This window comes from Salvelinus alpinus, chromosome 23, assembly GCF_045679555.1.
Source record: "Salvelinus alpinus chromosome 23, SLU_Salpinus.1, whole genome shotgun sequence".
Taxonomy (NCBI): Eukaryota; Metazoa; Chordata; class Actinopteri; order Salmoniformes; family Salmonidae; genus Salvelinus; species Salvelinus alpinus.
The window spans coordinates 36797473-36811373 of NC_092108.1; the positions used below are offsets into that span (position 1 = coordinate 36797473).

Genomic DNA, 13901 nt, shown 5'->3' on the forward strand with positions numbered 1-13901 from the left:
CACACACACACACACACACACACACACACACACACACACACACACACACACACAAACAGACACCAGTTGTACTGGGATGTCTTTAACCCCTGCCGCCCCATACACACACACATTCTGGAGGTCTTTGTCCACAGTCCCAGGGGCCCAATCTGGTCTGTGACTGCTCTGTGATCTGCTGGGCTGGAGATTCCTGGGGATATGTGCAATATGGGTGTTAAACTGGCCTGGCATGGTGCCATTCACCCCCTCCAGACATCAGTCACGTCAGCTGTACACACACACACACACACACACACACACAAACACAGGCCTCACTGTATTCTCAGTTATAAAAGTTTCCTTTTTTGACATCTTTTGTAAAAAGATATCTATAAAAAGCAACTAAAAGAAGCCAGAATTAGAGATTCTTTATTAAGCCATTAAAGTGATTTCATTGGTTTATGGGTTTGTCAGGATTCCCCAACAGGCGACCCATGGGCTGGTGATTTTATTTAGGCCCCCAAGTGTTCAAAACAAAAAAATACAAAGAATATATATATATATATATATATACATTTGTATATCATTTTCAGTGTTGGACATAAAAGACTGTAAAATCCCCAGGAAATCAGCTCAAAGTGATTTTAATTGAGGAAATCTGTTCCCCAATATCCCCACACATAAATAGAGAGGCATAATGTATGTCATCGTATCCAAGTGAGATCTAGATTTGAAATGATTTTGTTTTTGTCAAATACTGTTTGGGATTCTTGACGTCAATTTGCAGTGTTCGAATTATTTCAAAGTACAAATGAAGTTGGAAGTTTACATACACTTAGTTTGGAGTCATTAAAACTCGTTTTTCAACCACTCCACAAATTTCTTGTTAGCAAACTATAGTTTTGGCAAGTCGGTTAGGACATCTACTTTGTGCATGACACAAGTCATTTTTCCAACAATTGTTTACAGACAGATTATTTCACTTATAATTCACTGTATCACAATTCCAGTGGGTCAGAAGTTTACATACACTAAGTTGACTGTGCCTTTAAACAGCTTGGAAAATTCCCCAAAATGATGTCATGGCTTAAGAAGCTTCTGATAGGCTAATTAACAAAATTTGAGTCAATAGGAGGTGTACCTGTGGATGTATTTCAAGGCCTACCTTCAAACTCAGTGCCTCTTTGCTTGACATCATGGGAAATCAAAATAAAGCCAAGACCTCAGAAAAAACTGGAGACATCCACAAGTCTGATTCATCCTTGGGAGCAATTTCCAAACGCCTAAAGGTACCACGTTCATCTGTACAAACAATAGTACGCAAGTATAAACACCATGGGACGACGCAGCCGTCATACCGATCAGGAAGGAGACGCGTTCTGTCTCCTAGAGAAGAGCATACTTTGGTGCGAAAGGTGCAAATCAGTCCCAGAACAACAGCAAAGGACCTTGTGAAGATGCTGGAGGAAACACGTACAAAAGTATCTATATCCACAGTAAAACGAGTCCTATATCGACATAGCCTGAAAGGCCGCTCAGCAAGGAAGAAGCCACATCTCCAAAACCGCCATAAAAAAGCCAGACTACGGTTTGCAACTGCACATGGGGACAAAGATTGTACTTTTTGGAGAAATGTCCTCTGGTCTGATGAAACAAAAATATAGCTGTTTGGCCATAATGACCATCGTTATGTTTGGAGGAAAAAGGGGCTGGCTTGCAAGCCGAAGAACACCATCCTAACCGTGAAGCACGGGGGTGGCAGGATCATGTTGTGGGGGTGCTTTGCTGCAGGACGGACTGTTGCAATTCACATAATAGATGGCATCATGAGGCTGGAAAATTATGTGGATATATTGAAGCAACATCTCAAGACATCAGTCAGGAAGTTAAAGCTTGGTCGCAAATGGGTCTTCCAAATAGACAATGACCCCAAGCATACTTCCAAAGTTGTGGCAAAATGGCTTAGGGGGCTAGACGTCCCCGTTAGCGGGACAACTTCCGGTGAAACTGTAGGGTGCGCAATTCAAATAAATAATCATACAAATTATGGATATTAAACATTTAGCTACATACAAGTGTCTTATATCGGTTAAATGCTTAAATTCTTGTTAATCTAACTGCACTGTCCTATTTACAGTAGGCTTTACAGCGAAAGCATGCCATGTGATTGTTTGAGGATGGCGCCCCACAAAATATTTTTCCACCGGCACAGGTTTCATAAATTCACAAATAGTGATTAAATTACTTTTTGAAAATCGTCCTCTGATTTGTCATCCAAAGGGTCCCAGCTATAACATGTGGTGTCGTTTTGTTAGGTAAATTCTTCTTTATATCCCAAAAAGTCAGTTTAGTTGGAGCCATCGATTTGAGAAATCCACTCGTTCAACATGCAGAGAAAGGAATACGAAAATCTACACCTAAACTTTGTTTCAACAAGTCAAAATATGTTTCTATTTACTCCTCAGATACCCTAAAATGTAATCAATAGTTAAACACGAATTTCCAAGACTGTGTCCCTGTACTAAAACTGATATTTCTTATTCGTTTTGTAATTTACAAGTCTGAAACCTTGAACATACACTGCTGACACCATGTGGAAGCCATATGAATTGCATCCTGGGAGCTAAAATTGAGTATGCCCTGATACTTGCCATTGTAAGAGCATGGTCTCTCTCAAAAAAAAATACTGGTTTGTTTTTCTTTGGATTTTCTTCTACCATATCTATTGTGTTATATTCTCCTACATTATTTTAACAGTTCTACAAACTTCAAAGTGTTTTATTTCCAATGGTACCAATTATATGCATATCCTGGCTTCAGGGTCTGAGCAACAGGCAGTTTACTTTGGGCATGTCATTCAGACAGAAATTGAGAAAAAGGGGCCTAGCCCTAAGAAGATGTATTAAAGGCAATGCTACCAAATACTAATTGAGTGTATGTAAACTTCTGACCCACTGGGAATGTGATGAAAGAAATGAATGCTGAAATAAATCCTTCTCTACTATTATTCTGAGCTTTCACATTCTTAAAATAAAGTGGTGATTCTAACTGACCTAAGACATGGAATTTTTATTAAGATTAAATGTCAGGAATTGTGAAAAACTAAGTTTAAATGTATTTGGCTAAGGTGTATGTAAACTTCCGACTTCAACTGTATATTCCGCGCCCCCCGACCATCCACTCAAGGACAAATCATCCCACGGCTGAATGTAATTGGGGACCTAGAGTGAGACAAAGACGTAATGTCACTGTGGTTTCAAAGTGCACCAGATGTTCAGATCTCTATCTGTCTGTTCTGCTTGAGGCTACAGCACAGATACACACACACATTGAATACTCTCACACACTTTAGGCATGTCTATTGCACACACACACACACACACACACACACACACACACACACACACACACACACACACACACACACACACACACACACACACACACACACACACACACACACACACACACACACACACACACACACACACAGTATGTACTATTTTTCACAAGAATAGATTCTCACGTCTTCTATTTTATTTTATTAGGTATGGTTCAGCAACAGGAGAGCCAGGTGGAGGAAACAGGCAGGAGCCAATCAGCTAATGGCATTTAATCATCTGATCCCTGGCGGTTTCCCACCTTCGGCCATGTCGAGCTTGCAGCCATATCAGCTGTCAGACAGCCCCTACCCTCCCACCTCCATCTCACAAAGTGAGCACACCTTCACCATCTACTTCTCTCTTTGATCTCGTTCTATATCAATAAAGGTCATCTACAGATGTGATGTATTTGACTCAAGATCAATAGCCTAGCCCTAATCCACTCTCTCTCTCTCTCTCTCTCTCTCTCTCTCTCTCTCTCTCTCTCTCTCTCTCTCTCTCTCTCTCTCTCTCTCTCTCTCTCTCTCTCTCTCTCTCTCTCTCTCTCTCTCTCTCTCTCTCTCTCTCTCTCAGCAGTGTCAGAGCAGCACAGTACAGTCCACAGGCCTCAGCCTCTCCCCCCCACCTCGGTGCACCAGGGTGGGCTTGGCTCCTCAGTGGGGACCCAGGACGGGAGTTCGGCCTACTGCCTGTCCTCCGGACGCCACGGCTTCTCAGGCTACTCAGACAGCTTTGTGCCCCCCCCTGGCCACTCCAACCCAGTCAACCCCAGCATTAGCAACGGCCTCTCACCACAGGTCAGTCATTCAATGTCATGACTGTAGCTAGCAGCACAAACATAAGTGTTTTGTTCTGCAACATGTCGATTCCATAGTTTCAATTTGACATTTAGTATAGGTTTTATACCATCGGAATGGTAAACCCTGTTTAGGGGGTTTGTTCTTGATAACTTTCAGTAGATGTATTAGCTCGGTGACTGAGTGGATTTGACATCCATTTATCAGATGCATTCAATAGGGATGACTTGTGCTATGCAAATGTTTCATGAAGAGAGAGGAGACAGTAGAAGATGGAGGGAGTGTGAGAGAGGACGACAGTAAGAGGAAGAGTGGCAGATGGAAGATGACACAAATGAAAACGGAAAATACAATTATGGCCGATTACACAGTCATTAGAGTCCATGGCGGGTTCCGTACGCCGTGAGGGGGCCGTCCTAACAGGCGGAAAACTAGCTTTTAACCGCCACAAAGGGTGGCCAGGCCCCACGCAATGCACGCTGGGTCCTCGCCCCATGAGAGAGGGCACTTCTTCCTATTTCTGTGACAAGGGGAACCCTGAGGGCGTGTGTGTGTGTGTGTCTGCTTGTCATTTTCATCAGCTAATGACAGCAGGACAACACAACCTGGTGATCCGTGAAACCATTCTGGGAAATGGACAATAATTGACTACTTAAACTGAGAACAGCAGTAGAACACATTGGTTCCTTTACAACCTGGTGCCGACTAGCCACAAGCCACCACTTGAGTAGAGTCGACTTAACGCACGCAAACGGTCAGTAGATGTCTTCTTCTCTCCTAAGAGGACAAATCATTTCCATTACTTTTACTCTGCTTGGAGGCCAAAGGTGCTTCTCTCTTGTAGCTGATTTTCACCATCAGCCTCCCTGAGAGGGTCTTTCCCTTCAGAGAGTGGCTATCTTAGCTTGCATATGGAAGCATACGTGCACGATCAAACGCATACGTCTGGAATGTATGCGTCCGTCCTGAATTGCAATTATGAAACGTTCCAGTGTGCTAATTGATTGGAATGAAGGAATCTATCCCTTAGTAATGCGGTGTGTAATTTATGCAAATGACTCACTTTGTTGACTAATTTGTTTTAATTCATGTATTCATCTGCAGTTTTTTTTAATGCATATTGGAATATGCTCATTTGCATTTCAGACTGGATGGAACTTTTAAATAATAAGAGATCGAATACGAATTAATACATTTTATGACATTTATAGTGAGTGGATAAAAACCTTAACTTTACAATTAGACATACCAAATAAACGCACACACAAAGCTATATAAACTCTGCAATGTCTACACAGAAAAGCCTCGATACTGTGGATTCCCACTGAGCACAGACGTCAGTTCAACGGCTAGTTTTGGATTTACATTTGGTTGGGTTGTCAACTAATGTGAATTCAATGGGAAATCAACAAAATAATTGGTTGGGTAAAGAAAAAAACATTACGTTCCCTTACGTTGATGACTTTTTTCAAATCAAATCAGTTTTCCATGTTGATTCAACGTCATTACATTTAAAATGTAAATGTAAATGTAACATTGAATTTTTGGTTTGAAGTGACGTGGAAACCTAGTTGATTCAACCAGTTTTTGCCCAGTGGGTTGTTACAGTATATTGTTATTTTGGTCTGTCTGATCGTTAAACAGTGCTGAATGACACTTCTTGGTGGTTTTGGAAGTTATTTGAGATTTTAGTCCATGAAAAATGGAATTCTTGTGGTGTTTTTTTTTTTTAGCTCTGTGAGTGGTTACCCTTTGGTTATATGGTGTAGGAATACATCATCACTCTGAGTTAGCCCTATGTTATGAGTAGTTTGGCCTATGCTCTGAGTGGTAGTGCTTCGGTTGGTAGTAAAACATGAAGGTTTAGGGGACCAGTCTAGCCTGCCCCAGTGTACTGTGGGATATCTCCCTGGGGTGTGGGGTCTCAGACGTCTGGCTAGCTGATCCGGGGCATACCAGAGGAATCTGTTCTCACCAGTGCAGCAAGCGGCCAGGCTTTGCACCCCGATGAGGCTTAATCCCCGGAACCACCGAGAAACAGAGACACCCCCGGGAACCGCCATGGGCTTCAATCACAGAGCAGAAAGCCTGGAGGAATACACACACTGGCTTAGACACACATACAGTGAGCCTGGAGGAATACACACACTGGCTTAGACACACATACAGTGAGCCTGGAGGAATACACACACTGGCTTAGACACACATACAGTGAGCCTGGAGGAATACACACACTGGCTTAGACACACATACAGTGAGCCTGGAGGAATACACACACTGGCTTAGACACACATACAGTGAGCCTGGAGGAATACACACACTGGCTTAGACACACATACAGTGAGCCTGGAGGAATACACACACTGGCTTAGACACACATACAGTGAGCCTGGAGGAATACACACACTGGCTTAGACACACATACAGTGAGCCTGGAGGAATACACACACTGGCTTAGACACACATACAGTGAGCCTGGAGGAATACACACACTGGCTTAGACACACATACAGTGAGCCTGGAGGAATACACACACTGGCTTAGACACACATACAGTGAGCCTGGAGGAATACACACACTGGCTTAGACACACATACAGTGAGCCTGGAGGAATACACACACTGGCTTAGACACACATACAGTGAGCCTGGAGGAATACACACACTGGCTTAGACACACATACAGTGAGCCTGGAGGAATACACACACTGGCTTAGACACACATACAGTGAGCCTGGAGGAATACACACACTGGCTTAGACACACATACAGTGAGCCTGGAGGAATACACACACTGGCTTAGACACACATACAGTGAGCCTGGAGGAATACACACACTGGCTTAGACACACATACAGTGAGCCTGGAGGAATACACACACTGGCTTAGACACACATACAGTGAGCCTGGAGGAATACACACACTGGCTTAGACACACATACAGTGAGCCTGGAGGAATACACACACTGGCTTAGACACACATACAGTGAGCCTGGAGGAATACACACACTGGCTTAGACACACATACAGTGAGCCTGGAGGAATACACACACTGGCTTAGACACACATACAGTGAGCCTGGAGGAATACACACACTGGCTTAGACACACATACAGTGAGCCTGGAGGAATACACACACTGGCTTAGACACACATACAGTGAGCCTGGAGGAATACACACACTGGCTTAGACACACATACAGTGAGCCTGGAGGAATACACACACTGGCTTAGACACACATACAGTGAGCCTGGAGGAATACACACACTGGCTTAGACACACATACAGTGAGCCTGGAGGAATACACACACTGGCTTAGACACACATACAGTGAGCCTGGAGGAATACACACACTGGCTTAGACACACATACAGTGAGCCTGGAGGAATACACACACTGGCTTAGACACACATACAGTGAGCCTGGAGGAATACACACACTGGCTTAGACACACATACAGTGAGCCTGGAGGAATACACACACTGGCTTAGACACACATACAGTGAGCCTGGAGGAATACACACACTGGCTTAGACACACATACAGTGAGCCTGGAGGAATACACACACTGGCTTAGACACACATACAGTGAGCCTGGAGGAATACACACACTGGCTTAGACACACATACAGTGAGCCTGGAGGAATACACACACTGGCTTAGACACACATACAGTGAGCCTGGAGGAATACACACACTGGCTTAGACACACATACAGTGAGCCTGGAGGAATACACACACTGGCTTAGACACACATACAGTGAGCCTGGAGGAATACACACACTGGCTTAGACACACATACAGTGAGCCTGGAGGAATACACACACTGGCTTAGACACACATACAGTGAGCCTGGAGGAATACACACACTGGCTTAGACACACATACAGTGAGCCTGGAGGAATACACACACTGGCTTAGACACACATACAGTGAGCCTGGAGGAATACACACACTGGCTTAGACACACATACAGTGAGCCTGGAGGAATACACACACTGGCTTAGACACACATACAGTGAGCCTGGAGGAATACACACACTGGCTTAGACACACATACAGTGAGCCTGGAGGAATACACACACTGGCTTAGACACACATACAGTGAGCCTGGAGGAATACACACACTGGCTTAGACACACATACAGTGAGCCTGGAGGAATACACACACTGGCTTAGACACACATACAGTGAGCCTGGAGGAATACACACACTGGCTTAGACACACATACAGTGAGCCTGGAGGAATACACACACTGGCTTAGACACACATACAGTGAGCCTGGAGGAATACACACACTGGCTTAGACACACATACAGTGAGCCTGGAGGAATACACACACTGGCTTAGACACACATACAGTGAGCCTGGAGGAATACACACACTGGCTTAGACACACATACAGTGAGCCTGGAGGAATACACACACTGGCTTAGACACACATACAGTGAGCCTGGAGGAATACACACACTGGCTTAGACACACATACAGTGAGCCTGGAGGAATACACACACTGGCTTAGACACACATACAGTGAGCCTGGAGGAACACACACACTGGCTTAGACACACATACAGTGAGCCTGGAGGAACACACACACTGGCTTAGACACACATACAGTGAGCCTGGAGGAACACACACACTGGCTTAGACACACATACAGTGAGCCTGGAGGAACACACACACTGGCTTAGACACACATACAGTGAGCCTGGAGGAACACACACACTGGCTTAGACACACATACAGTGAGCCTGGAGGAACACACACACTGGCTTAGACACACATACAGTGAGCCTGGAGGAACACACACACTGGCTTAGACACACATACAGTGAGCCTGGAGGAACACACACACTGGCTTAGACACACATACAGTGAGCCTGGAGGAACACACACACTGGCTTAGACACACATACAGTGAGCCTGGAGGAACACACACACTGGCTTAGACACACATACAGTGAGCCTGGAGGAACACACACACTGGCTTAGACACACATACAGTGAGCCTGGAGGAACACACACACTGGCTTAGACACACATACAGTGAGCCTGGAGGAACACACACACTGGCTTAGACACACATACAGTGAGCCTGGAGGAACACACACACTGGCTTAGACACACATACAGTGAGCCTGGAGGAACACACACACTGGCTTAGACACACATACAGTGAGCCTGGAGGAACACACACACTGGCTTAGACACACATACAGTGAGCCTGGAGGAACACACACACTGGCTTAGACACACATACAGTGAGCCTGGAGGAACACACACACTGGCTTAGACACACATACAGTGAGCCTGGAGGAACACACACACTGGCTTAGACACACATACAGTGAGCCTGGAGGAACACACACACTGGCTTAGACACACATACAGTGAGCCTGGAGGAACACACACACTGGCTTAGACACACATACAGTGAGCCTGGAGGAACACACACACTGGCTTAGACACACATACAGTGAGCCTGGAGGAACACACACACTGGCTTAGACACACATACAGTGAGCCTGGAGGAACACACACACTGGCTTAGACACACATACAGTGAGCCTGGAGGAACACACACACTGGCTTAGACACACATACAGTGAGCCTGGAGGAACACACACACTGGCTTAGACACACATACAGTGAGCCTGGAGGAACACACACACTGGCTTAGACACACATACAGTGAGCCTGGAGGAACACACACACTGGCTTAGACACACATACAGTGAGCCTGGAGGAACACACACACTGGCTTAGACACACATACAGTGAGCCTGGAGGAACACACACACTGGCTTAGACACACATACAGTGAGCCTGGAGGAACACACACACTGGCTTAGACACACATACAGTGAGCCTGGAGGAACACACACACTGGCTTAGACACACATACAGTGAGCCTGGAGGAACACACACACTGGCTTAGACACACATACAGTGAGCCTGGAGGAACACACACACTGGCTTAGACACACATACAGTGAGCCTGGAGGAACACACACACTGGCTTAGACACACATACAGTGAGCCTGGAGGAACACACACACTGGCTTAGACACACATACAGTGAGCCTGGAGGAACACACACACTGGCTTAGACACACATACAGTGAGCCTGGAGGAACACACACACTGGCTTAGACACACATACAGTGAGCCTGGAGGAACACACACACTGGCTTAGACACACATACAGTGAGCCTGGAGGAACACACACACTGGCTTAGACACACATACAGTGAGCCTGGAGGAACACACACACTGTCTTAGACACACATACAGTGAGCCTGGAGGAACACACACACTGGCTTAGACACACATACAGTGAGCCTGGAGGAACACACACACTGTCTTAGACACACATACAGTGAGCCTGGAGGAACACACACACTGTCTTAGACACACATACAGTGAGCCTGGAGGAACACACACACTGGCTTAGACACACATACAGTGAGCCTGGAGGAACACACACACTGGCTTAGACACACATACAGTGAGCCTGGAGGAACACACACACTGGCTTAGACACACATACAGTGAGCCTGGAGGAACACACACACTGGCTTAGACACACATACAGTGAGCCTGGAGGAACACACACACTGGCTTAGACACACATACAGTGAGCCTGGAGGAACACACACACTGGCTTAGACACACATACAGTGAGCCTGGAGGAACACACACACTGGCTTAGACACACATACAGTGAGCCTGGAGGAACACACACACTGGCTTAGACACACATACAGTGAGCCTGGAGGAACACACACACTGGCTTAGACACACATACAGTGAGCCTGGAGGAACACACACACTGGCTTAGACACACATACAGTGAGCCTGGAGGAATACACACACTGGCTTAGACACACATACAGTGAGCCTGGAGGAATACACACACTGGCTTAGACACACATACAGTGAGCCTGGAGGAATACACACACTGGCTTAGACACACATACAGTGAGCCTGGAGGAATACACACACTGGCTTAGACACACATACAGTGAGCCTGGAGGAATACACACACTGGCTTAGACACACATACAGTGAGCCTGGAGGAATACACACACTGGCTTAGACACACATACAGTGAGCCTGGAGGAATACACACACTGGCTTAGACACACATACAGTGAGCCTGGAGGAATACACACACTGGCTTAGACACACATACAGTGAGCCTGGAGGAACACACACACTGGCTTAGACACACATACAGTGAGCCTGGAGGAACACACACACTGGCTTAGACACACATACAGTGAGCCTGGAGGAACACACACACTGGCTTAGACACACATACAGTGAGCCTGGAGGAACACACACACTGGCTTAGACACACATACAGTGAGCCTGGAGGAACACACACACTGGCTTAGACACACATACAGTGAGCCTGGAGGAACACACACACTGGCTTAGACACACATACAGTGAGCCTGGAGGAACACACACACTGGCTTAGACACACATACAGTGAGCCTGGAGGAACACACACACTGGCTTAGACACACATACAGTGAGCCTGGAGGAACACACACACTGGCTTAGACACACATACAGTGAGCCTGGAGGAACACACACACTGGCCTAGACACACATACAGTGAGCCTGGAGGAACACACACACTGGCTTAGACACACATACAGTGAGCCTGGAGGAACACACACACTGGCTTAGACACACATACAGTGAGCCTGGAGGAACACACACACTGGCTTAGACACACATACAGTGAGCCTGGAGGAACACACACACTGGCTTAGACACACATACAGTGAGCCTGGAGGAACACACACACTGGCTTAGACACACATACAGTGAGCCTGGAGGAACACACACACTGGCTTAGACACACATACAGTGAGCCTGGAGGAACACACACACTGGCTTAGACACACATACAGTGAGCCTGGAGGAACACACACACTGGCTTAGACACACATACAGTGAGCCTGGAGGAACACACACACTGGCTTAGACACACATACAGTGAGCCTGGAGGAATACACACACTGGCTTAGACACACATACAGTGAGCCTGGAGGAATACACACACTGGCTTAGACACACATACAGTGAGCCTGGAGGAATACACACACTGGCTTAGACACACATACAGTGAGCCTGGAGGAATACACACACTGGCTTAGACACACATACAGTGAGCCTGGAGGAATACACACACTGGCTTAGACACACATACAGTGAGCCTGGAGGAATACACACACTGGCTTAGACACACATACAGTGAGCCTGGAGGAATACACACACTGGCTTAGACACACATACAGTGAGCCTGGAGGAATACACACACTGGCTTAGACACACATACAGTGAGCCTGGAGGAATACACACACTGGCTTAGACACACATACAGTGAGCCTGGAGGAATACACACACTGGCTTAGACACACATACAGTGAGCCTGGAGGAATACACACACTGGCTTAGACACACATACAGTGAGCCTGGAGGAATACACACACTGGCTTAGACACACATACAGTGAGCCTGGAGGAATACACACACTGGCTTAGACACACATACAGTGAGCCTGGAGGAATACACACACTGGCTTAGACACACATACAGTGAGCCTGGAGGAATACACACACTGGCTTAGACACACATACAGTGAGCCTGGAGGAATACACACACTGGCTTAGACACACATACAGTGAGCCTGGAGGAATACACACACTGGCTTAGACACACATACAGTGAGCCTGGAGGAATACACACACTGGCTTAGACACACATACAGTGAGCCTGGAGGAATACACACACTGGCTTAGACACACATACAGTGAGCCTGGAGGAATACACACACTGGCTTAGACACACATACAGTGAGCCTGGAGGAATACACACACTGGCTTAGACACACATACAGTGAGCCTGGAGGAATACACACACTGGCTTAGACACACATACAGTGAGCCTGGAGGAATACACACACTGGCTTAGACACACATACAGTGAGCCTGGAGGAATACACACACTGGCTTAGACACACATACAGTGAGCCTGGAGGAATACACACACTGGCTTAGACACACATACAGTGAGCCTGGAGGAATACACACACTGGCTTAGACACACATACAGTGAGCCTGGAGGAATACACACACTGGCTTAGACACACATACAGTGAGCCTGGAGGAATACACACACTGGCTTAGACACACATACAGTGAGCCTGGAGGAATACACACACTGGCTTAGACACACATACAGTGAGCCTGGAGGAATACACACACTGGCTTAGACACACATACAGTGAGCCTGGAGGAATACACACACTGGCTTAGACACACATACAGTGAGCCTGGAGGAATACACACACTGGCTTAGACACACATACAGTGAGCCTGGAGGAATACACACACTGGCTTAGACACACATACAGTGAGCCTGGAGGAATACACACACTGGCTTAGACACACATACAGTGAGCCTGGAGGAATACACACACTGGCTTAGACACACATACAGTGAGCCTGGAGGAATACACACACTGGCTTAGACACACATACAGTGAGCCTGGAGGAATACACACACTGGCTTAGACACACATACAGTGAGCCTGGAGGAATACACACACTGGCTTAGACACACATACAGTGAGCCTGGAGGAATACACACACTGGCTTAGACACACATACAGTGAGCCTGGAGGAATACACACACTGGCTTAGACACACATACAGTGAGC

The 13901-nt window shown here is 46.4% G+C and overlaps 1 protein-coding gene across 5 annotated transcripts in view; it reads left to right on the forward strand.

Moving 5' to 3' along the window:
* LOC139550903 (paired box protein Pax-3-like) overlaps nt 1–13901 on the forward strand; it is a 48399-nt gene that overhangs the window by 20523 nt on the left and 13975 nt on the right. For 2 of the 5 annotated variants that reach the window (XM_071362153.1, XM_071362155.1), the window contains exons 6-7: nt 3528–3693; nt 3936–4159. The exons of 1 other annotated variant lie outside the window; for it this stretch is intronic. In XM_071362153.1, the coding sequence (XP_071218254.1) occupies nt 3528–3693; nt 3936–4159 (390 nt within the window). The remainder of the gene's footprint in view (nt 1–3527; nt 3694–3935; nt 4160–13901) is intronic. 2 more of the 5 variants (XM_071362154.1, XM_071362156.1) reach the window with 1 other exon arrangement.